Raw genomic sequence first — 26,531 nt, 5'->3', positions numbered from 1 at the left:
CACCAGGYCAGGATGTTATGGTTTGACATCTGACCTTCTCAATACATCTATGAAGAAATMATAATCTTCTTTTGCAGTAGGTCCATAAAAAGGATGACAAGAAGCAGTAGAAGCAATAGGAGAATCACATGGCTTGAAAGAAACTAGGCACAGCTACACAAGCTTATCTACTCCGTGACACTATGCTTCATAAAGCACGTAYGACTGGTTCCCAGCCAAGCTGAGGTAGAACAGCCATACCATTTAATTTTTGGCAACAAACAGAGCTGCCTAAGTTAGAAGCATTAGGCTCTCTGGCTGGTCAGAGAAGATCCCTCCAGGAACSATTCTGAGTGGTTTATATCATGAGAAGGCTTTTAATGTAATCTAGCATTGTGGCTTTTGTAGCTAGAGTCACAGAAACTGGCTTCACTAATTACTAAGAAAAAAACAYCTGCAATTTCTGATCTTCACATGTTCTAACTGCAACCTGTTCCCATCTCTTCTGAACCCATTTGCCTGTACTTCAGTTACAAGATATGCTACCATGCYACTCAACAGTGAACAGGAAATTCAAAAACCGAATAGCAATGAAATACTGAAMTACCACCCTAACAAAATTCTCATTACCAAACTTTCTGTGCTAACATACATAACAGGAGATGTTGTCTYACTCACTTGAAAAACAAGTCACATATCAGACCACAAAACAATACTATCAGTGAAGAGCTCAGGGTACAAGGCAGAAAATACTGAGAATCAGGCCAAGCCCGATGTTTTCCTGTCTTGCATTACTGTAAGAAAAGCAACAAAGAAAGAGAAATGCAGTTAGAGAAAGGGAAATCCTCTTGAAATTGGGGTTTGACATAACAAAATGTGTATGTCACCTCATCAGGTGTGTCGCACCTCATCAAGTGTGTGACCTAATGAGAAGGTAAACATTTATTCGTAGATCACGAAACAAGCTATGATGATATAACAGTCCACGGTAGGTTAAAGAGCTTGCAGCTCTCATTTAAGGTTAAGTAAAATAAGATTACTTATAAATGATTTGAGTGGGAATCTTATTTGCATCTAGAGCATTTCTGTCAATMCAAATGAACCATTCCAGACTACTGTCTCTCATCAGTTCCTTTTGCTCCTGGTTGTTAGCAAGTACCATGTTCTCTGCAATGAATTAATACAGAAGCCCCACCAAACACACTTTGGTTTTACCTTGTCAGGGCYCAGACAAGCCCAACTTTCTGTTGGATATCAGGATAGGATTTAGTCTGCTTGACTGAGACGCCCAAACTATAACTAAGTAAACTGAATTTTAAGTACTTAGCAAAGCTGTCTTCCTAAAATGAACACATAYCTTCCCTGCACAGAGAGTGGCAATACACAGGCATTTTTAAGGCTTTGAAAGGGAACTCACACCTGCCCAGAATCAGCCATCTAACCAGAATCCAATAATCTCAAATGTTTTGATTTGGCTAATTTGGTCATTAAACCAAATGGGTCCAGATTTAGAGGATAGCTTTTATTTCTGGATAGTGGTAGAACAAAACGATACAGAACTGACTGCTCTGTTTTGCACTGCCATGCAACATGCAGCCCCACTTTCTTGGATGCAGAGAACCCTTTAGCTACAGAATTGCTCTGTGCCTGCTGTGTCAGTGCAGGTAGGAATGGATTGCAGAAGGCATTGCCAAGTGCTTTGAACTCTTCAGCAGTACAAACTATTCATAAAAACAGGATGTTTCACCTTTTTAACTAACTCATTGGCCTAGGAACCACAAAGATTTCTCTGCATACCTCTCTGACTGACACAGATACATGACTAGTCTTCTTGCAGGGAAGAGTCTCAGCAATTACCCCATTTACTGTCCAAGTACAATAGAACTATACTTCATTTTCTTTTCTTTTCAAAGAACATCAATTTACCAGCACAGCAGRTTCAGGTTCGGTCTCTTCCCACGGAACTGCCCAAGGCTTGTGTGGCTGCTTCAGGAAAATGGTGCCAGGGCTAGACCAACGTCATACTGCTTCTTACCCAAAAAGGGAAAAAAGTGGAAAAGGGACTGCAGAGGGTTAACCTTGCCATTCCTTTACCATTAGGTATGAGCAAGAAAAGCAATGTTGCCACTGGGAGCAGGAAGYTCTGTATACTCCAACCCCTCTCTAGGCAGAAGCAGCACCACCAGCCAGCTTCCCAATGATCTGGGACAGACAAAACTGAGGCCACATCAATTTGCTACCCAGARCCATTGCTTTCTTACCCTTTTGCTAAAGCTAGCTCTGATTTCTCACACATCTTGCTCAGTGATGCAGACAGTGCTATAAAGTATGAGCTTCCAGTGCTGGAGAATTTCACCTGACTTAGAATGTCAATGTGTATGCTCTTAGCCACAGGCTGAAACATCAAAAATCCTTGCTCTCCTTTCTGGCTGATTTCCTCCTGCCTTGTGGAAATCCACCTGCCTTGTGTTTTCCTCCTGCCTATATAAAATCAGTGTAAATACAAACCAGGATGGCACTAAACAGAGAGGCCTGTCAACAAAGAGTCAAGTTCAGCAGATGCTTTCTGCTCACTTTAATGGCATCCCACTGACTGAAGGCATGAAGCAAGAAGGCTTTTGTTGTACTTGTTCCTTTGATGAATTAATGCTAATACGATGGCTTTCAAAAGAAAAAAAAGTGGTTCTGTGGAGAAGGACCTGGGAGTTCTGGTGGACAAGTTTACCATGAGCCAGCAATATGCCCCTGTGGCCAGGAAGGCCAATGATATCCTGGGCTGCATTAGGAAGAGTGTTGCAAGCAGGTTGAGGGAAGTGATCCTGCCCCTCTACTCAGCCCTGGTGAGGCCTCATCTCGAGTACTGTGTCCAGTTCTGGGCTACCCAGTAYAAGAGAGACATGGAACTACTGGAGAGAGYCCAGCGTAGGGCTATGAGGATGATCAGAGGGCTGGAGCATCTCTCCCATGAGGAAAGGCTGTGAGAGCTGGGCCTCTCTAGCCTGGGGAAGAGAAGACTGAGGGGGGATCTTGTCAATGTTTATAAGTACCTGAAGAGAGGGTGTCAAGAGGATGGGGACAAACTCTTCTCAGTGGTGCCAAGCAACAGGACAAGAGGCAATGCGCACAAGCTGAAACACAGGAAATTCCATCTGAACATAAGGAAGATCTTCTTTCTTGTGAGAGTGATAGAGCACTGGAACAGGTTGCCCAGAGAGGTTGTGGAGTCTCCTTCTCTGGAGATATTCAAAACCTGCCTGGATGCAACCCTGTCTAACATACTCTAGGTGACCCTGCTTGAGCAGGGAGGTTGGACTAGTTGATCTCCAGAGGTCCCTTCCAACCTCAACCATTCTGTGATTCCGTGACCTCAAGGAGGCAGCTAAATGCAAACTTCTTTGAGCATGGAGACCACTGCAGTTTCAACCCTTAATAAAATGCTTGGTATATTCAAAGTGTTGTAAGTAATTAGTATTTTCCCCACTGACAATTGCCTGAGAATAATAATGAACTTTGTTCTTGGTAAAGAGTTGAAAAGCATTTCAGAAGTTTATGAGTATGCAGTCAGGCAGACAGAAATGTAAGTTCTCGAGGCTGAAAACTTATATATCCTAATATTCTCTTTCCATGGCTGGATCCAGTACTCTCWTGGGTATTGCAAACAGCCAGTGTAAACTCTAACATCAGCAATGAACCAAGACAGGGGTTCCAAATCCTTGATATGGCTCATGATCCTCTTTATCTAGATGTCCAAAAGGACTTCAGAGGAAGGTTATTTACTATGCAGCGTTTGCAGACAAGTCCGTGAAACATTTGACTGGAAAACAATTTGTCTGCTCTACTCACAGTTGATCGATTGCAACCTGTACTTAACATCTCCACAGACAGAACTACTCACATTCACACAAAAGGCTTAAGTTTCATGTTCTGTCAAATGGACAGCCTGAGCTTTTAACAGGAAACAAGCTACAAATGCCCTCAGTGATAATCTAATCTATTGATTGTTTCCTTCTGCATTTTCTCATRTGATATAATATTATAATCAGAATCAGTTTCTACTTGATTCTCATTAATTCTCRATATTCCTGCTACACATACATACACACTCTGAACAATAAATTCCTTCAAAGCACAGAAAGGAACTTTTTGTGATTTTCACACTTTTGTATACATCAGATGATGAATTTTCCCAGGAATTTTGTATGTATTTCCAAGATGTTTTTCTATATAGAGATATGGTCCTTACATGAATGAGCTTACAATCCAGCAGCTGCATTTTGTGCGCCTTATTCTTTTAAGCAGACCTTGCCCATACAGTTAACTTCTTATGGGCAAGCTCTTACCTATAGCGGTAGGAAAACACAGCAGATCCACTAAAGTGAAAAAAGCTATTGTAGATTTACTTTGATGTAAAATACACTCTGAATCACCTGTTTCTCTTGAGCTAATTCACAAGTAAAGCCTGCCCATGTCCACAAGACCCACAAGACCATACATTAAAGTATTATTGGACAAGTGGCAACAACAAACAGTGGCAGGAAAGCGTTTGCTAGAAAGAGAGGACACAGCCATAGCAACAAGAGCTGTAGATGTTTTGCCAGGTAATGACAACCTTTTGAAGGTTCTAGCAGATTTACTTTTATTGTCTGAGGAGATGATCAGGGCCTCAGGAAGAAATGTTTTATGGGATTTAAAGACATGAGGAAGGAGATTCCTGGAAACTGGGACACAATGAAAGCAGACGTGAAGAAAGAAGGGGAAGAAATAGTTGAGYGTTTTTGACACACTAGAAAGAAGAGGAAAAAAAGGAGTAATGGCATAGTGTTTTGTGAATATGGGTTGTACAGGACCAGCAAAAGCAGGACAAAAGAACAGATTCTGAATGCTGATCTCCCAGCTGTCAGAAAGCCTCCCAGCATTTTTTATGGCCTATACTATTTCCCTTAAGAATCTCCAGCACAGGGRTAGTTTGGAATCCTGAAGGGGTGGGTATAGGAGCAGCAAAAGTACTGAGCTCTCCCTTTTGTCTAGGCTATCTGTAAGCACCTGGGACGGGTTGTTGTGACCTGGAACAACCCAAAAGGGCATGAAGTTCTGGCTAGTGACTGAGCCAAATTCTGCTATTACAGTCAGGGTAATTTGATCAAATTCAGTTCAAGCATTCCTAAATTTACATCTCTTGTTCTTATTTTTTAAAAACAAGATTTCAAAATTCCCAGTGAAAATTCTGGAAATATTAGAGGGACATCCCAAACATCAAATCTAGGCCATGTCCTATGGCAAGACTGGAAAGGAGTTCATTCATATMTGAGCAAACTACCACAAAACGCTTCACGGCCACTCCAATAAAATGAGAAGAAGTTGGCCAGATGGTGTCATTAATATACATTTTGAACTCATGAAAGGACAGACAGAAATAAGACATGCCTTGAGCCTCTGCAAATTCTCTGAGACCAAAGAGAATTGTACAGCTTGTACATGCTGTTTGTAATTTTTTTTGAAAGACAAAATCCATGTAATTAATCTGTGTAAATCAGCAGAATATAAAACCTTTCATTTGGAATATATATTTTATGTGTCTATGTATGCATACAAGTGTGTATTTATACRTGTAAATATATAAATATATCTGTATACATATACACGCACACGTATATATGTATACACACTTATACAAAGATACTGTATTTGCTGTCTCTGGTACAGTGAGCTACAAGAGGCAGCAAGACTAAATTCTATCTCCAGTGAGGTGACTGGATGCAAAGTCCTGCAGCATGAATGTAGCATACTTTGAACCCAGTGTTGGCTGGAACAGAAATCTGAAGATCTCCTTATAGCAATCAGTATAGAACAGCCTCTCATACACTGCTCGCCACGCACCAGTGACAACTTGCCAAGTACCAGAGTCCAGTAAGCAGCATGGAAATGGTAGAACTTCCTGCCACACAAACAGCCATTTATGAGACTATTCTCTGAAACAAAATTTTCTGTTTTCCCAAAAACTGTTAGAGCTCCCTTCCTAGCAGGATTCATCAGAGTCTAGTCTCATTAACATAGAAGCAACACTGTTGACAATTCTTACAWGAAAAAAAGAAGAGGCTTGTGGTTACATCAGGCAGTCCTTGTGGCCGCAGTCGTATTTCCTCCATCTAGAACCTATCAGGCTGTTTCATTGTTTAAGAGTACTCCTGCAAGAAAACACAGGTCTATGCAAACTTTCCTGTTTCCCAGGAGGCTGTTAATTCTGAAAGAGCAAGAGGTTTTTTCTGTCGTGGCATTTCTTTGAAAATGTATCTGACATTTATATTAATTCTTCCTCCTCAGACCACAATGCAAACTCCCATCCTTATCTCTTACAACAGGTTTTGGCCTTCAAGCTTACCCAGGCTTGCATGATAAAGAGCTGGAGCAAAGCAAAAGGAAGCTCTGCAAAACAACAGGAGAGGTACTACATCTTTGTGGAATCAGTTTCTTGCTTATCTGCACTCCAGCTACCAAGAGAACGAAGTAAGCGAAAGTCAATAATCAGCTGGGGTGAGGAAGAAGACACACTGCTGGAGTGGTTAGGACTTTTCCTTGGGGAAGTCCCCCAGGAGCTCATCCAGGGGTTGCAGTAGCCTTTCACTTAGCATGTAGTCCATGACCCTGTCACTTGCAATTCAGGAACACCACCACTGCTTTCACAGGCCAAAGAATATAGTTTTCAATCACTTATATCAGCTTGACTGTGATTTCAAAATGAACGATTTCTACCCATCAAGTCAGGGTCTCTTCATTGCCCTTAAGTCTTTTTGGTATTATCTACACAACTGAAAAGGAGAGAGCACTCCTAGTAACCAGGCTTAAGACTTTCTGAGATTTTACTATTCAGTATATATGTTTTTTACCATGTTCTCACATGTATAACACATACCTGCAATGAGATTAATTTGCAAAGTTCAAACCAAGACCCCTTTACTTCTTCTTTTCTATTTTACTGTCTCTGCTACTTTCTTCAAAGAACACTCTTCATCTTGTAACACAGAGTCTAGCCTTCCAGTTACTGCAGGCAGCTCCAAAGTAAAACCAAATTCCTCCAAAAGACGAACACTACTTTACTAAAAACACATAATGAGAACAGAAGGCTAAATCCTGAAATACTACAAGTCTTGCTGATGTACTTTGGAGCACCTTCATCTATTTAGAGAATCAAAAGGCCAGTATTTGAAGCTGTAAGTAATCAGCAGCTCATTAAAGGATCTGAGCAACCTGAAGTCAGTCTCATTGGGTATATACAGAAGCATCTCCTTTACTCTGCAGGTTTGCAGTGTATAATCCATTCCCCACTGCTCCTTGCCTGTCCTCCAGGCCTCTGCCAGAGGAATTGCACCAGCCTGGCACTTGCTTGAAGATCCAGAGACAAAACCAGTCGCATCCCTCCAGAGGACAGCATCTTTAACATTAGYGCCTCCTTTCCTGTCTTTCCCATTATTGTTCTTCTGCTGGGGCTCATACAGAGCATTATCTTTACTTAGAGCCAAATTTGGTAAGTAAAGGAAGTACAAAACATAGCAAGGAAAGTAGCATTGTTCTGATCATGGGAAAACAARCATGGAGAACATTTTCCTAAAGCCAACAGTGGCATATCATTCCCAGTGAATGGTAACATTTCTATGGATATTAGAAAAAAACTATCTTTAAATTCTGCAGCAGAATCTTCAGCTGCTTGTCCTATAGGATTCTTCCAACCACTATTCAGAAAGACCATTTCACAGCAAATCCTAGAGGATTTTTCCATATGAAGTTAAACACCTAAGTTCTGGTCTCATGATATTCTCAAGCAACCTACACAGTCTGAGCCACTTCTCTGGGGAACAATAAATTGGTGCCCATTGAAACACAATCTTTTGGTTCCACTGTCCACAAGCAAAGACAACTGTCTGTAACACAGCAAAGGGAACTTTTGCCAGCAAGTCAGATTTGTGGGTAGGAACAAACATGACTCACTGCTAAGGCTTGTAAGAAACAAAGCCACAGGCTGCTAGACACCAATTTGTTTATGAAAATCCAGTAAAACTCCAACCGCATAGTGGAAAATTGAACTTCCTCAATTTCTACAGAGGCATCAATCATTCTCTTACATATTGCTTATGTGCATTCAGTTCAAACAACTTTGCCCTATCCTATATCAAATAACCTCAGCTCTATCCTATCCCTATCCCATTTCTGTTACTAGTTTTGYTATTACTTTGCTGCCTTTGACCTGCCTGTTCTCACCCAGAGAAACTCAGTTCTGAGCTTTGAATCATTTTTCTTGCAGATATTAGCTTGCTTGAATCTCCCTTATATCTTAATCATAAACTACACCCTCTCTCCCCCTGGTTATTCAGTTAAGCACAGCCTTAATTTACATCATTTGAGTAGTTTTTAATGGGTAAATGTTAATAGGTCATGGTTAGCTGAACTGGGCAACCTCTTCTGTGGTGTTTTTACTCTCACCACTGATCATACCTTTCCTATTCCACGAGTGATACAACATGTCACTTACTACTAGACAAGTACTGGCAACAGGACACCAGATTGTTTTTAACAGTTATCTCTGTGAAAAATGTGATATATCATTCATGTTCAACTGATGATTGGGTTTCTGCACTGGGAAAGAGGAGGGGAGTTGTTACGAATTCATGGAATTAAATTCTCATGTCATTTGACAGAAATCTTCTTAGTGATTATGGATGTGTGTGACTAGCTGGCACATATYACAGCACTCTGTTCTAATTTTAATGTAATTTTTCATTAAATTAATCATATCTTTGATACCTCTTGTCCTGGTAGGATGATGAACTGTTTCATTTGTAAGAAGTCCTAATTACTGCGGGCTGGATTACACAGAGCTGGAAGATTTTCCTGTGCCAGTAGATATCTCTGCAAAAAAACATGTCTTGAAAATGCTTTAAACAATATTTTAATAGTTTTTTTATGAAACAAATAGATATTAAAAGCAGGACCTTAATGTCTGTTTATACAATGGCTAATGCAATTGAGCACCAGGGATCACGTATTGCTTCCAGCTTCTAGCGCTGCAGTCACTCCACTTTGCCCACACAAAGTGCCCGATATGCCACTGATTTTCCCACTGACAGAGGCAGACTGCACAGGTTTATCTCTCCTGAAACCACTGCACCTTGTACTGTGAGTCTAGTATGGTTCTGTATCGGTACCACACAAGACCAAAACGTCCCAGGAATAACCAAGTATTACAATGACATTGGTCAGGAATTCAGTAGGTTGTACCTCTTTCCTGCAAGACAATACTACACCRAAGAAGATGCAGCAGAGCTGCAGTTGCTCAGGTGAGGAAATCAAAGATATTGGTACCTGTACTCACCTTTCCCATTTATTTCTTTTGTAGGAGTATGAGGAAATCYCTAATGTAATTTCCAGAGACTACAGAGTTAAGAAATGTTGAGATCAATACTCTACTGTGGAGGAAAAGGAGAGAAGAAACTTTATACAAATTATAGTTTTGTCCTTAACATTACAATTCTTATGCCTTGCTTAAGGGAGAGCATATTACTATACAGAAATCTGCAGGAGACACTGAGAGAGGGTTACTCTGAACTTAGAGGCAGCAGGTTTTGAGAAGTGTAAAAGCTCAAGTCCGTGGTGCAAGAGGAGAGAAAAGTTTCRTTATCAGACTCAAGGAGATTTGCCAGGGAAGCAGGCTGAATTCTTGCAGCGCTCTCACCTGGCCAGGACAAACCTGTGGCAAGCTAGAGCCACCGCTACGCAGGGCARGAGCTGGCGAGCCGCCAGGCGCTCGGCCTCAGTGCCTGCGCGCACCATGCTGGCTCCGCCAGAAGCAAAGCTCATAGTAGGGCTACACGGCAGAGGCAGAGGCATAGGACCTCGCAAAACAACCACCTCTGAACTTGAGCGGCCTGGCCAAGCACAGCCACCTCTTTCACCCTTTGACATGGGTGGCCTATAAATGGGTCTCTGAATGGGTGGAAAAATGGTGACATTTCAGATCAGCCATAAAGTTTCCCTCAAAGCAGCCCTGACTTCCAAATCTGTGTGTCTGGCTCATTCTCTACCTTCTCTACATACAGCTGAATTTCAACTTTACTTAAAAAAAACCCTGCAGAACAACCACCCTGTATAAATCACCAAGATGACTGACATGAAACTTTACATCTCTATTTCCTTTTGTGGGGAAGCAGCTATGACAAGAACTTTTACAGCTTTGACACAAACTTTCCAGTTACAAACCAGCATCTGTGTGTCACCGTGCAGGTGCTTTGTGTAAGTCTCAGCATATTCACCATTCGGAAATACTGCCTTGAGTGCCCAAGCCCACTTTTTTGTCCTTTATGAAGCACTGTCGCTCACGAAAGCAGAGGCAGTGATTTTGTTGAAAGGAAGAACCATATTTCTGAATTGCTTCTATCACTGACTGACTCATTGTTTTGAAGGTCACTATCTGAAGTGACTCCTAAATGAGATTTAGGTACTAAGTCTCCTCCTGGAGTCCTCAYGAACCAAAGAATAAAAAGGAACAAAAGAATAAAAATCATTACTCCAACACTGAGAAAACAGTGACCTTCACCATTTGTATTCTCTGCAATAAGGCCAAGCCTAAAACAATCTCAACAACCCTTTCAGGTCATTACCACGTGTTTCAGAAAGGCATGATAAGTACCTTTTTCTCAAGTGACCTGTACAAAGCATGACACGTTGTCTTTCAGGGAGTTTTTCTAACGGCTTCTCATGCAAGAGCWGTCTGATACGAAAAGGGAAGTGGAGCATTAGGCTTCGTAAGCCAGTAAACTTCTGCCCTATGATGCATTTGTTCTGTTGTTGCTATAGAAGTGAGCTACCACACTGTACTTCTTTTCTTTCTTCCTGCAAATTCTACTGCTTGCAGCTTCCAGTTACGTGAGCTACCCTGAAGACTGTGTGCTCCAGCTTCCTCCTCGTGTGAAAATCACAGGAACCTCTCACACAAAACACACATCAGCAGTTTTCAGGAATTAGATCTTTCTGGTATTTTTCACTTCTCCTTACTATTCATGCGTATCMCTTTGCTTGCACCTGAAGCAGCAAATTTTTTCAAAAATCATTTTCCTCTCGGTTGCATCACTTCCTGGCCTTGTGACAAATGTTGCTGCCTGAACTACAGGGCTGCATTCTGCATGCTCACAGCAACTCACCGGTAACTTTGCTGTGTGAGGGTCCACAAMCGCAAAGCAAACATTTTATTAAGCAATTAAAAATCCATTCAATACAATGCATATTGAATTAATTTGAAAGAGATTAATATATTGCAGTTCCATATTTCTAGACATACCGTTTCTTACATGAGAAAAAGCAGTACTAACCACAGATATTATCTGAGAAATCCCAAGAGCTCAAGGAATCTACCCCAATATGGATGTTACAGGACAAATTGAATTTTACAGTAGTATGAAACGTATGCAAGTGATGGCTATGTGAATATAGAATGAATATAACAACAATCATAAAAGGAAGAAATATAGACCTTTAAAATCAAGAGCAAAGATTATCTCAGAGAAGCACTATTAGGGAAATTCCCTATTTGGTCAGAAATCTTACTGAATTTCCTCAAGCTTTACCAGGGTTTGCATATTTGCAAACATGAACCACTACATTCAGAGGAGCACAATTATGGGTCAGACCATTTATTATCTTAATTAATAATACGTGTATAACTGCATACTATCACATCATCTTAGTAAGACAAAAATGCTAGCTACTTGGTAGCCATTTGTTTGCGAAAAGCCCCAGCTCAGGTCTTTCTTTTGCCTCTGACATTTTCTGACTATCTGATACTTGTTAGCCTAACATCAAATTGACCTAGGCTCCTTTTAATATTTATTCACACATGCTAAACTACTACTTACACTCTTAACTTATTCTACCTTTAATGGTTATCATATATTAATCTCTATATTATCTTATGTTAACTACTATACTAAGGTCTAATAAAAGGGTTAGGATTAAATGATAACTCTTACCTGCAAATATTCTCAAATGTGAAGCTCTGACTGTAATAGCAAATAAAGCCCAGTTGAGCATCAATTTATACTGGAAAGAAATACGAAGTTTTGGTCCAAATGAAGTGTTTTGGCATTCCAAATCAGGGTGACTCAGAATCCCTTGCTCTGGAAAAAAGCACACTACATTTTCTGTACTTTGAATAACAGCACTGACTTTCTTCACGTTGAGACACCTATCTAAGAGAGGTCTAAACTGCAGTATTGCTATTTTTCTAAATTATTATCTGTTCTAAACAGCTCCTCATTGTTCCAAAGCCCTGCTAAACATTCTTCCTCTTCCTCTGGAAGCTCTGGAAAAGAGGGGTTTTTAATGACATAGTCCATTACAACCATCAGAAGCAGTACAGAATGATGTTTCAGATCCTACAGTATGTTGGATAAATGCAGGAATTTCATACTTCTCGTCCCACTTCCTTTTTGTAATCCGTAAATTTTGTTCTTACTACTGGCCCCAGAGGGAAGGAAGATCTTCTAGAGAAATATAAGGTGCAGTTGCCGTGTAGGCAGATGACTGACAAACCCCGTGTCATTACAATGCACATCTGCAGAGAAATAGACTGGCTTCCTCAATCAGTGAGGAAGTTCTCGGGGAAAAGAAGAGGGAATTGTACCTTTTAACACATAAAAATACAGATGACTTTTATAAGCACATGTACATGAGTAAGCTGAAAGTAAGCTAATATATAAAGAGATTGAATGAACTGTCATTAGTAAACTATTATGGCCATAACTTTGTTAGTTCTCGAAAGATAGTCCATAGAATCCGCATGTGCTGTGTCAACAGTTGTAGCCAGATTTAATGCATTTGCTCTCTTACTTTTTTTCCACGACAGAACTCATATTCTTGACTTCTGGTTGCCCTAGATTCTGAAGTATAAATAACATTTATTCCAGCCAAGTTCAGCCGTATTAAAGTCTGCTGCTCAACTGCTCTGTCCTTACGAGCAGCACAAGAACAGCTCTGTGGGCTTCCTGGTCTTTGCAAGACAATTATGTAGGCGAGGAAGGAAAGAAGCACAAAATAAATAATAAACCGGTCAAATAAGGACAGAAAACCCTTAAGCAGGACCTATAAGATCACAGTGAAAACAAAAACATACTCACTCACACACACACACGAGGCATTCTCATATCCATTTATTTATGCTCATCTATATAATTGGGCAGAATATACTGAGCAGAAGCTTTTTCTTTTAATACTGTGGGAGGAAGTTACCATAAAGCAATCAGACAAAGATTCTCAGTGTGACCTTTCTGGGCTGATGTATGCTGCAGATATTCCCAAAGCTGATGGAGAAAGCATGATTCATTTTCATAAATTATTGAAGCAAAACAAACTTTCAGCATCCAGAAATAAATATCACATTGGTAACTGCTGTATTATTCACTACATATGTGCTGATTGAAAACCTATGTGCCAAGCAACACTAAAATCAATGAATCAAATGTTTATTCATGGCAATTCAGGCGAGAGATGCAGTATGGACATACATCCACATTCATGGATATACTTAATGTTTGCAGATGGTTTACCTTCTGTTAGAGGTACCATGATTGCTTAGCATTTATTATTAGTTTGCTTTTTAAGAATCATTTACTCTTTTTATTTTAAAAGTGGCTTCAAGAATCAGAATTTCAGTGTGTATTCTGAATATTCCAGTTATGTGCATGTTGGACGGGTGAAGTCCAGAAAGTTTTAGCTTCTGTCTGTATTACTTTCTTACTTGTTTTAGACCACAGGTTTGAAGAATATGACAAGAAGGTTTTCCTTCCCTGCTGTCAGAGATGCTATATATCTTAGTAATAAATTTTTCTTTATTTCACCAGAGAGAAGTGCTATTACAAGGAAGCTGCAGAGTGGAATTTATCTAGCCCCAAGTGCCAAAAAGAAAACCTCATACACTCAGCCAGACAGGAATGAYGAGAAAAGGAGCCAGCAGAAAACGGAATATGTTTGGAGGAGATTTGAAGAGATTATGTATGACATCAAGTTACTAATACCAAACACTATCTTGAGATTAGTTCACATAACTCTTATTAGCAGTTCTGATCTGCAAAACATTTTGCAAACATTACCTAATCACTGCCAATAGCATGTTACATGATAATACAACCTTGTAGTGATTAGAGGTATTTTCACTGAAAAAATATTTCCCCTGAACATCTAGGTTTTTCATATTCAAGCAACAGCAAAATCAAAAAGACTCTTTCAAAACTTTTTTTCCCCAAAGGAATTTCAACATAGTCAGAGAGAAAAAAAAAGAAGTTCAATATTCTCTAGAAGAGAATTTTCAGCAGACTTTGCTTGACAAGTGTACTGGTAACTTATGCAAAGCCATATAATAATTCAAAATCCAGCTCAGAGTTTTGCTTCCAAATCAGAATATAATTAACATCCAATCAACAATACTTTAAATGATTCCGTCATCCAAGTGATACTAGTTTATTTGTACTTTTAAACTTTTTTCCTTCTGCATTCTGCATCGGTGATGCCTTGTTTCTTTGTCACAGCTTCACTCATGCTTCAGCTTGGTCTCACACCTTACAGTATCCGAAATGCAAATTTAGGAGCTGCCTGCAATTACTGATGTACAACAATTACTCTGTACTGATACGGGAGGAGAAAGGGAGAAAGCAATGCTGCTTGAATGATGGCTCATTTAAGCACCACAAAGTCAATATACACAAAATGGCACTGTTTCAGCTACATTTAGGCCCTCAGATATTGCTGTTTCTTTACACACACATCTAATAAGAAGATAAGGCCTCAGGCATGTAAATTACTGCATTGGCACAAATTTAAGATGACCTCCAATTTAAGATAAGCTACATTTTTCAAAGTAATAGAAGTAATAATGGAAAAATATTGACAGAAACTAAAACAATAAAATACGTATTAAAAAAATGAAAGCCGTCAAGTCCTCCTGCTCTTATATATAATCTACATGTAGCTCTTCACCACCTTCATGCAGAAACTCCCTTCTCTGCCTCCCCCTAGCCCTGGCTTTTTGCCAGTCCCTACAACCTAAGCAATCCCACACATCCCTGGCAGCCCGGTTGCCTGCCCCGCTGGCCTCCCTGAGCTCCCTCCGCTCAGCGGATGGGTGCAGTTTGGGCCCGGGGCAACCTCCCTCCCTCCCGCAGTCTCCCGGCAGCAGGGCCCTCAGCTCTGCCATCAGCCCCAGGGGACACTGTTGCCTTCATGAAGTAACCCTGCTCCCAAAGCCGTGCCCGCAAACGGAAGACAAGTGGATTTTTTAACAATTTAAATGCAAAACAAACTTTTTCATAGATGCAGGGTAATACACTTGTCAAGTCCAATGCCGTTGCAAAAGCAGGGTCTACTTCTTAGCACTCCTGTTGCCAAAAAACAACAAAATCCATTTCTGGTTCATTAACTATTTCCGATATTTATAAGCACGGGGGTGTAATGCTGATTTGCTCTAGAGGCCACTCTTGACACTGGAAACAAGGAGTCAGGAGTGTGACTGCAGTGACTATTGCGGGAGGCCAGAGCACATCCCTCCCGCGACTGCGTGCCGGCAGTGGCCCCGGAAAGGAGGCTGCCCTCGACTCCAGGCGCACAGACATGCTTGTAAGATGACAGCCGCAGTTACTAACAGAWGTTACCTTTTGCTTCCATGGCTTGCAGTTCACACATCAACTGTTTCTCCTTCCTTCTGATATTTAATTCAACTTTAATCTTCCTCTGAGGGAGGCTCCACAGAGCCTGGCAAAGTGGAGTTTAAAACTCTTTTTCAGGAAATGGAAAGAAATTTCTGGACCAGGAACAGATGCTTGGCCACCATCACGAATTAGGCTTCTCAGAAAGCCTTTCAGTAAATGCCTTCTACAATTTTTAAAGTAGTTTGGTGGCAGGAATGTGATTCCTGTACAGGCAACAAACAGAAAGGAGAAACAGCAGGTACTTTACACAAAGATCTATTCAAGGTGTGAGTGTGCAGCAGTGGCACCTCGTCATTAATTTCCGGTCGCAGAGGTTTATTTTCTGTAATAACATGTCATGAATTTAAGCTTCAGCTCAACTTTTACATTGAGCTGGCATCACTGACTGTTAAATTTCTTCTTAACTTGTACACCAGGACTCCAAGCAGGTGTGTTGTTGCRGGAGGCTGTGACAGGCAGGCTCACATAAACCATGCTATCGCTCCAGGACCAGCAATTGTAGGTGAGAGTTGCAGCTTCCGCCCCGGCCCCGCACAAGSAGCCCCATCAGGTGGGGCAGACAGCCGAGCCCCGACACCCCGGCTGCCGAGCTGCACGGCTACTGCAGACTGTTCAAATCACCGGCTCCACACCAGGTTCCCTGATCTCAGGTTTTTGGATCTTTATGTTGAAATACCTTTACCARTCAAACTTTGATTAGGCTTATACCTTGCTACTGATGCAGCTGCTGGTATATAAACTGTAAGAATGACCTTTCCCCTGACTACTCCTATTATTCCTTACTAGAAATAAACTATGTGAGGATAAGCATTGTCCAAGAAGTGCAACTGCTCCCAGTAGTAGGGCTTCAGCTGCTTTAACAAGAGTAGAATAATTATAGCAAGTCATTTTTACATATAGACGAATCATCACTGGTGGTCGTTAATACAAGAGCCCTTTATGTTTGTAATGRTCAATATGAGCAACTCTCACTGCCACTCGAATTCAGCTGTATTTTTTCTTGAGTCTATGACTTTATCTATAGTCTTAATCAAATGAAGCTTGAATTCTGCATTGTACAAACGATGAAACATCAGAGTAATTCCTACATCAAGCCTCCACATTACAGCTAAACTAACGATATCTTCAAATGACATAGGATCAAATACACTCCTTGGTAATTTGTTCCGGTAGTAAATTCCCTTACTGGAAAAAAGTAATAATTTGAATTTTATTGCTAATATCTGGCTTCATGTTCCAGCCACTGGACCTTCATTATATTTCTGTCTGCTAGATTAAGCAATRCTGTAGTAGCTGATTTGTTCACGTTCTGCATGGATTTACGGCCTGAGATCAATTTGTTTTTTTGCCTGAGGGTGAAAAAGGACAGGTAACTCCATCCATCAGAAGCACTGACATAACTTCTTTTTGGCTGCTTTCCCTTCCCTGTGGGTATTATTTTACTTTTATCTGGTCAAGTTACTCATCCATAACTCAGTTTCTATTAAACATTCAGCACATGGTTCATTTGCATCAGCTAGATCAACTGCAGTGATGAACAATTGCCCAACTCTGCGCCTTCCAGGACTCCTCAGCAGGGAGAAGATGCATGTTGCATGGACTTGTTTTTTCTATGCAAATCACAGAAATAAAGAACATGATCAAATGGTTGATTGCAACAGTAGATTCAAAAGAAAATATCTCCCAAGGATTTTTCAAGAGCTTTTACCCATCAGCCAGAGGGAAATGAGAATTAACCTACTCCTAGCAAGGCTTTAGGAACTGGATTGTTGTGAAACAGTGTAATAACACAGGACTGGATTCAGCAGCTCTACAACCCTCTCCCCCCAATTCAACATTCCAGTCTTCAAAAGCATCACCCAACCTTGGAGAAGCTGCTAGATACTCTATCTTTCCACTAACAACCTGCCAGGAATGCCAGGACTGAATCACTTTCTGACACTACACAAAACCAGTCAAACCTTAACTGATGAACAAGCATTTGCCTCATCCCTAAGCTTTGACTGCATAGACGGTGAAACCCAACTTGAACAGTCAGCTCAGTTAACAGCAGTCAGGTGCACCCAAAAGAAGACATGGTAYCTCTCCCTTATACTTTACAGCCCAGTATGTATTGCACTTCCTGGAGCACAGAAGTTCAGATAACATCCTTGCCTCATCAAGCCCTGCATTGAAGAAGGCACYGACCACCAGCAGTCTGAGCCACTTCTCTCAGACACAGTGTCAAATGGAACTTGATTAACAGGAAATATCTTAGTTTAATTTTAAACTGTCTGTTAGAAACACCCAAACTCCACACTATCATCAGCCAACCTGGCAATTGTAAAAAGGCTCTAGGGTGGCTGAAACCAAGTTTTTGTCATTCTTCCCCCTCAGCTGAACTTGAACCACCAAGCAGAACTCAGTTGTCAGGAAATCCAAAGTAGAAGATGATTTTAAACCTCTCATAAAGACAATAAACTGTAATAGAATTGTGACCACAGAAAAAAAATGTTCTTTTCATATAGACTGACAGAAAATCTTCCAAGTAAGTGCTCCAGGTAAGTTTTACTTTAATATCTTGATTTCTTGCTATTCAGATTTATGAAGTGCTTCAGAAGAAATTGAATATAGAACTGTATACTTAATGACCATAGAGAAGCAAAACGCTAAGGCTACTTAACTTTAGGATGACTCAGCTCTCTGTGCCTTTGGCTCTTCATGGATGTATGAGTTCAAGCCACAGATTTGGTTGCCTTGGTTTCAAATGAGGACAACGTACACAGTACAACAAGACATATTAGGTCTATTCACAAAATATATGTAAAGAGATTTTAAGTAAATYTTCATTTAGAAAAGCCATGAGAGAATTTCAAGATCACAAACTTCTGCCAACGAAAACAACAACGATAATACRGTTAGCTGACTGTTTTTGAAAATTGTAATGATGATATGCTCTAATGAAATGAAACAGAGCCAGTGTTTGTTCTGTTGGCTGAGCAGGCTGATTCCCGCTCCAGCTCCATTTGCTGAAGCAGCCCCRTCCACGGGAGGGTGTGCTGTCTGCTCGCAGGCGTGCCAACGACCAGATGCTTTTCTAGTAATGTTGTATCTTAAAGCAAGGCTGGAATCTGAGGTCTGGCAAAGAAATAAACAGTCTAAACATGCTTACGGTTTCACAGGGTACAACTCTCCATTCTGCAAAGTGGTGTGAAACTTTACCAAGYGGTGGCATTTGCAGCCTAGCTCAGCAAAAGCTTGGGTGTAAGAATGCTTTTTATAAAACAGTCGGAGCAATACAGCAGTCAGAGAAGRGACTCCTCAACTAGCTAACAGCTGCATGCATCCCTGTTCAGTCCCAAAATCATCCAKTTTTTCAATTAATTGAATTAATTTTTATTCTAAAACATTTCCCCCCTTTTTGGGTGATGTACATAATATTACTCCTTTGGACAAATCTTATCGACAGAGGTAATTGATATCTGGCTCTGCCTGTAGCAAGCAGAATTTGGGACAAAAGAGATAAGGTAAGTTTGACACAAAAACAGAAGATAGGTGGYAAGTTTTCCTTGAAATATCACCTGAGCAAAATACAGACAATATAGGCTAAGGAAGCTTATGATTGTTGTAACAATTCAGGTCCAGAGTAACTAAGCACATGTATATGTCCCAGTAAATCCAATTAAATGGAAATTCAGTCATGTTCACACATGTGACTGTGATTATCTTAAGAGCCCTTACAGCTGTTACAGGATTCTGGACTCCATCATAGTTTAGAAAAAATGAGACATAAATGATAAAAATTAATTGATATTTGTATCTTAAGGCAATAAATAAGCTAGAACTGCTGCAGTAGAAAGGTAAGAAACAACCATAAGAAACAAAAGCAAGCATAATATCTCTTGGAGAAAAGAAATATCTAATACTTTCAATTCTGCCATTTTGCAAAGCTGTAGGAGGAGCACTTTAACTTTTCTGCTAAATGAAAGCTCATGTAATTCCTTATGTAGAGGTAATTTTCCATGTGTTAGAGCATAATGCAGATCCCACTGATATTCTTCATCTCACTTCCTACAGCAACCAGCAATTTAGTGCCTAAATGTTCGGATGTCGTCACTTCCAACTGTATGATTTCCGATACCTATTCAATTTGTGGATAAACAGTGGCTTGAAACTTTACAGTATAAGATGTAGTTGTCCTTGTTTTGCAACCTGTCATGCTACAGTGATAACAATGCCACCTGCAACATCTCTGTGTACTCTCTAATCTCCTCATCACCCCAGGCAAAACTTAGACTTACCATCCTTTCTGTCTCAGAGAACAAACTCAGGCAGAGGAAAAAAGACCCAGCAACAGAAATGCTGCTGCCTTTAATTAAATCACAACGAAGTTCCTAATTGTAGCCCAGGGAAGAATCTTTCAAGTTAACTTAAATGTGTTATAGCAAACACTTGAGACGCAAGGTAGAAGTCAGTCACCAGTTTTTCACATTAGCACATCTTCAAATTGGTTTCTACAAATAACACAGAAAGCATCATTAAAAAACATTGACCTGCCTTAAGTAAAAAAAAATTCAGAGGCTCCTTTTTCTGCCTTCTCCAATGCAAATAGTAGTCTTCTCAGTCCYTGTTACCCTCTAGTCAAGTAGAGTAAATCTTCAAGATTTTTCAGAGTACTTATTTCCTACAAGAAGAGAAACCGATACAGGCTCAGGGCATTTTCTCCTAAATAATTTTTGTTTTCAGAATGTATTAACTCAGCTCTTGCTTACCTTAATCATAGATGGCAACTGCAACCATGCTATATGCAAGCATTTTTCACTTAAGCAAATTTCAGCTAAGATACATCTGCGGCAGCTCTGTGACAAGAAAACATACTGTCTCTCTCTCCCTCTTCAATATGCCACCTGGCTCCTTCCTGTCTCACATGAGAAAATTTCTGGTCCAAAGTCTCATGGCTGTTGCTGTTCTCCTCTTTCYAAGAAGAAGTACCACTACACGCATTAGTAATCCCCACAGAAAATTCAAACAGTTGGATAGTTTTGAAAAAGAAGGACAAAGAGAGCATGTTCAACMCTTGACTCGAAACGCTATTTTCAGTACAGAGTTATCACACGTGACTAATAGATCACATTGTTCTGAAGAAAAAAAGAAGAAAAAAATCTATGTAAATGGAAATTATCGTCACCAAGAACTACTCAAGTTCTATAAAAACATCAGATACAAACAGATATCATACCTGAACTAAAACTCAAGGTCACACTATAAACAGCTAGTAACACGCCACATACACTCCATATTTCCTGTCCAAATACTGTTTCCTTGTGTTTACACATTCTGATTCAAATGCTCCAGTAATGACATAGCAGCCATGGAAATGCTGAACAAATTAAGTCTTTTTTAATTATAGTTATAGACTAGATGCCTAATTTGTAGCCTTTCCTTTCAAATCCTTTCATTTCAACATCAAAAAAAATATATAGTGAGACATTTATGTTTGTATTTACTATCTTCCTGACTCCATKTCCACCCTAATAAATTCATTAGTGAGACAAGTTGTACAAATGTTGTTTCCATGTCTCTTTTCTTCAAAGCTCATTATTTCATCTTCTTTTCCACTTAATATTTTCATGTTAAAACACATTCAGCATTTTTGTTTATTTTCAGCCACTAAAAAAATACTGGGCTGGACCTGTGAGCCTGTCCTGACAGCCAGGAACAGCACTAGTGTCCTGCCCACACACCCTTCCCACACACGAATATTGTCTTCTCTCCAGGTTAAATGACAGTCCAGTCGCTCCGTGCGGCCAGCACTGGGCAGAGAGGATGGAAGAAAGCCAGGATATGGCTTCTTTCACAGAACAAAAACAGAAGGGACCATCTAATACGTGCAAACATACATGCAATTCAAATTCTATTAAATAACTCACAAAAATAATCTTTTTGTGTGGAACAGTGAGAAAGGGGAGAAGAAGGATAGGAGAGGGAAATTTGACCTTCATGAAGAATTGCCTATAATCTAAGTTCCAGCTCAAATAAAACTTCCTGTTTATTACAGCATAAATGACGTTCAGCCACTTTTCTCACAGAGAGAAAGGGGCTTGTGGATCGTGCCTCAGGTTCACTAAGTTTCGGTAAAGATCTATCTTTACAGAGGACAAAGACAAGGAATTCAAAGGTAAATAATAAAGCTGTTCCTTGCTCTTACAGTCTAATCACTTAGGAAGCCTCAGATGATAACATCTATGCTGCTAATGGCAAAGTCGAAAAATAGAAAATGATCCAAAAGTTAAGGAATTTATATTTTGGTCTTTCTTTCATTTAGAAACATTGGAACAGGTTGCCTTAAGAGGTTGCAGAATCTTTGTCCTCAGAGATTTSCACAACTCTATTGGTCAAGGCTGAAGCAAGCCAGTCCGAACACAGTGTTGACCCTACCTTGTGCAGGAGGTTGGACTAGATGATCTGTTGAGGCCCCTTTCAAACTCTATGATTTTGAGAAATGCCTTTCTACAAGCTTGGATACCTTCAATATCACCTTTAAAAAAAAAAGAATTACTTGAACTCACTAGGATACTTGCATTTCATGAAGTTGCAACTGWGCACAACTTGTACTCCCCTAACTAGCAAAAATACCACCGTAATGCGTGGTGCTACCTCACATTGTGTTGCTTCTGCCTCCACTTCTTCATCACCTAGGAAGCATGAACTGCCTTATTTCAGAGTAGTTAAATAAAAGATATTGTTCAATCCAATTCATTTAAAGTAGTGCAAAGTTGCATGTTAATTAAACTTACTTATTTAATATACTGATGGATTTTGATTTTGTTTATAAACTTACGTTAAAGTGAACCACTCAGATTAAACAGTAATGGGGATGTGTATATAAGTATATATACATACATATATAGAAAGAAAAGTATATATAACGTATGTAGATGTATAATATATATAAAGTATTTTTATGTACTACAAATAAAAATACAAAGCTAGTTTAACTAAATCAAAAATTTAAATCTATCATTAAACATCTATTTTTGTGTACAGCAAGCCTAGGCTTGGCTCTCTGGCATCCTCACTTCTTTCCATACAGGAAYTTCCTGCATTATTTATAAGTACTAATGTATGAATCTGTAAATACTGTCAATAGTTCATAATCTACAAAATTTCTATGAATCACATGAGGTCAGAACAGCCTTGTGGAATCATGACAAGCCACCAAAGTGAGCAACACACACTTTAAAAATAATCCTCATTTATTCGAGAAACAGTACATCAAAGAAATACCTGACCTGTGCATTCACAGACTTCATAAATAGTTTTGATAAGCAATTAATACAACTAACCCCCAACAGACATCATTCATAGGTCAGAAACGGGGGAAAAGGCCCATGACTCCTGACTCTCAAAGCCATTCTCAAGCCACAGAAGACTAAACCATGATTAAATGTATAAATAAAAGCTGAGACGAAAAAACTTACTTGCATTGTACTTGGTTCTTTCAACTCAAATAAGAAAAAAAGATTTATCGTAGGTACAGCTGATCATTATTGTGGCAGTTTGCAAATTAATAAAATCAGATACTCCAGAGACATTTGTGGGAGGAGGCACTCTAATGAAAGCCAGATGCCTAGAAATGGGAAGTAGCATTGAGTAAGCTAGATCGCAGGGTCCCTTAGAACGATCAAAATCGAATTTGTTGCAGAACAACGTTCCAGAGAATCCCCCAAAATGGAAAAGGACATTCATGAGTTGCAAGAGTTTCTAAAGAAATCCCTGCACTGACACTTTCCTTACGCTGCAGCATGAGGAGCGTAGCAGAGAGAAGGCTGCAGGACCGCTTAGCTCCCCGGAGGGCTGGTGGGGGCCCCCGGAAGCACAGGCTGTTCGGAATACAATTGCTCTGAAGTCGAACCAGGGCTTGGTCAGGCACTCAGCAGCTTGGAATTGTGGCAGCACACGGCTGTAAGGCTTGTAGAGAAAGCCACTTCTGCAAGGGTCTTCATTTCTGCAATATGGCTATTTTTATGATTACTTCTGGATTTAACATGTTTTACATTTTAGCATAGCACCACACTGCTGAATGCTAATTAGAAACAGCACTTGTTATCCACTGCGTGTAAATATACTGTCTTGAAAAGGACTGGGATTTCACAAGAGGATATTTCTACCGGAAGAGACAGAAATGAAGATGGACATCTGGTGTGGACTTCTACTTTAAAGGGCTCTGAAAACTGCACTTAGGAGGCACACATAGTGCTTTGAAAGGATTTCAGAATATAATACTGTTTCAAGCAATCACCAYCAATTTCATAGGTATGGCACAGCATCTGAACACAAACTTCACAGAGAGAAAAACTAAATGCAGAGATGATCTGGAAAGAGAAAACAATGTTCCTTGTAGTGTGATACCTAAGGATTTTTCTCCCTTACATCATCCAGTCATATTCACATTGCAAAGATTTGTTAGATCCCACAAATGGGGAGCTTGGGACTTCAGGTCTCTAAGTCAGGCCACATGGCTCATTTGTTCTCATACTTTTCTCTTTTAGTTTTGTCTGGCAGCTGGGCTCTTCCAGTTTTCCTGTTGCAGCAGATATAAAGGTCTTTGTCTCAAGTCTTTAAAGGAAAATAAAAGTGAAGAAAAAAAGGGGACCAGCAAACAGATATGTTGGAGTTTCTTAGGAAAGACGCAAACAAACTCAATGTGAAACACATTTCTGAAATATTCCATTAGGACAGACAGTGCTAGAGCCTCCAAAAGCAAACCTTATCCTTCAAAAATCCCCTTGTAGAACAATTACATGATTATTGTAGCAAGTTAGGGAATAGTTAATCAGAAAGGCATGATCTTTCATAAATAAATGACCAGGTATCCAACTCTCCAGAGCCCTGAACTTTATGCAGAATGAACATTTATGAACATTTAATTTGCTAGCATTCTGCAGTAGGTCAAGGCAGAGGAGGTTCAGGCCCTGTGCTGTAACAGTACGCAGTACTGGCAGTAGAGATTATGGTGCTGCTATACAGAGATATTCACAGAACTTTTATGCAGAAAATAGCTATCAGAGGATAAGAGAACCCACTCTTCCTGTTGTTCTGCCAGTTTTTCTGCCAAGCATTTTATTAGGACAGGATCTACTTTAGAGTCAAATTTATTAGCAAACCAATGCCCATAATTCATAAGCCACCTTAATTCTGCAGCCCCATAGATGCATACGCTGCGAAGGTGGATACCTGTGCATGGGGGATACAAATGGTCTTCAAGATAATTCCATTTCACTAAACGAGTTTTGCTTTGTAAATCTGTTATATCCTGTGCTGACCTTGGGATTTCCCCAGGGACCCCAGGAACACGTGCAAGAGTGGCCCAGAAGTGTTCATCTGGAGAGTAAGTATCTCTTGACCAATCAAAAAAATCTTTTGCAAGAGAGCTTTCAAGGGTATATTGAATAAATCCTCGACTTAAAACAAAATAGGCACTGCCTACAAAAACCTCAATATTATGGGGTGGTGGATTCTTGGAAATGTTGGTTTTCACTGGCATCTGCATGTATTCATAAGGCACTTTCATAAGTTCATGGTGATAAGTAAATCGTTCTCTTTTGCTACTGCTTGGCTTTATAGTTTCCAGCATATTTCCCCCATTGAGTTTTTTCAGTTCGGCGACCAACTGGAAATTTGACCTCAAAGGGAAATCTTGGCCACACAAATTAATAACATACTTCCAGGGAACTGAAGAGTCCATCAAATCAGACAAACAATTGAAATCTGCTTGCAGCCTTGAAATATGTGCATACTCCACTGTTTCCAATTTTGATGCAATGAAAATATTGGGGAAACATTTAGCTAGATTGTTCATAGCAGATTTGAATTTTTTTGCTGCTTTTTGGTCATAATGGATGCAGTATATATTTTGATGGCCATACAGTGAATGTATAAGCCTTTCTACCATTACTGCATCTTTATGAACAACCAAAGAATAGGCTAATGGAAAATTCTCCTCCTCTGAAGAAACAGGTTTTAGGTGGTATTTCCTAAGTGTACGATACAGATGGCAATCACTTGTCATTGCTACAATGTCTTCATCTTCTAAATCAATTATATCTTTTCTTCTTATCTCTAAACTCTTGCCAATTTCACCAGGATCTTGTTCATATATAGATGAACAATTAATTTCATAATGGAAGTCATTTCTAAGGTTGGAATACCTGTTTCTAACATAAGAAGAAGTGCTTAAGAAGTGCTCAACCAAATAAATGCCCTTATGTGGAAAAAAGAGTCTTTCAACGTGGAGGAGTTTCAGCAGTGCAAGCAGCCACCCCGTAAAACACAGGATCAGAATCTTCTTTCTTATGGGACATTTGTAGGGACACTTATGTCTCTTCATTCTGTAGGAAGACAAAGACAGAACATATTTTAAATCAGGAACAATACATCAGAGGCAATCCAGCTTCTAACAAAGACACGAGCACACTGGTCTGGCTGTAGCATAAACACCACCGTAGCAGGACAGGGCACTGGAACTCTGCAAATAGTTTCTTCTATTTAAATATTCATTGTTCATATTCATGTTAACTCAAAAACTGACAAAGAGTAGTTCCTTACTTGAAATTAGCTGACTAAAGGCAAGAAAACAAGTCACATTTGAGATAGTATCCAACAGAACAAGAGTGTTGGAATAAAACTCCCCCTGTTTCCAAAACTTTTTTAGTTTTTATGAGCCACCAACGGAGGTACAGCAAACTCCTCTTGGGCAGAAACATGACTGTTCTCTGAGTAGGAAGGACAGTTCATTCTCCTGAGTAACTCCAAGGAATCCAATGGGAC

At 39.9% G+C, this 26,531-nt stretch overlaps 1 protein-coding gene across 1 annotated transcript; it reads right to left on the bottom strand.

Annotated features, from left to right (window-relative positions):
• Positions 1 to 22,992: 22,992 nt before the first annotated feature.
• GCNT4 (glucosaminyl (N-acetyl) transferase 4) lies at positions 22,993 to 26,091 on the bottom strand. Its single transcript, XM_085321972.1, has 2 exons — positions 24,939 to 26,091; positions 22,993 to 24,320 (listed from the first exon to the last, which is right to left on the bottom strand). Exons 1-2 carry the CDS (start codon positions 26,089 to 26,091, stop codon positions 24,250 to 24,252), a joined length of 1,224 nt encoding a protein of 407 aa, XP_085178098.1. The 3' UTR covers positions 22,993 to 24,249.
• Between the last annotated feature and the right edge of the window lie 440 nt (positions 26,092 to 26,531).

This window comes from Rhea americana, unplaced genomic scaffold (genome assembly GCF_003343005.1).
Source record: "Rhea americana isolate MKP2758 unplaced genomic scaffold, rheAme1 scaffold_74, whole genome shotgun sequence".
Classification (NCBI taxonomy): domain Eukaryota; kingdom Metazoa; phylum Chordata; class Aves; order Rheiformes; family Rheidae; genus Rhea; species Rhea americana.
The sequence above is the reverse complement of the archived record's forward strand: the minus strand, read 5'-3'. Positions and strand labels throughout refer to the sequence as shown.

Bases quoted from the DNA above. Each gene is read 5' to 3' on its own strand.
- GCNT4 (XM_085321972.1), bottom strand. From the start codon at position 26,091: ATGAAGAGACATAAGTGTCCCTACAAATGTCCCATAAGAAAGAAGATT. The intron at 24,321-24,938 runs GTATCCACCTTC...TTTCCTTTAAAG, and splicing joins TTTGTATCCCCCATGCACAG to ACTTGAGACAAAGACCTTTA.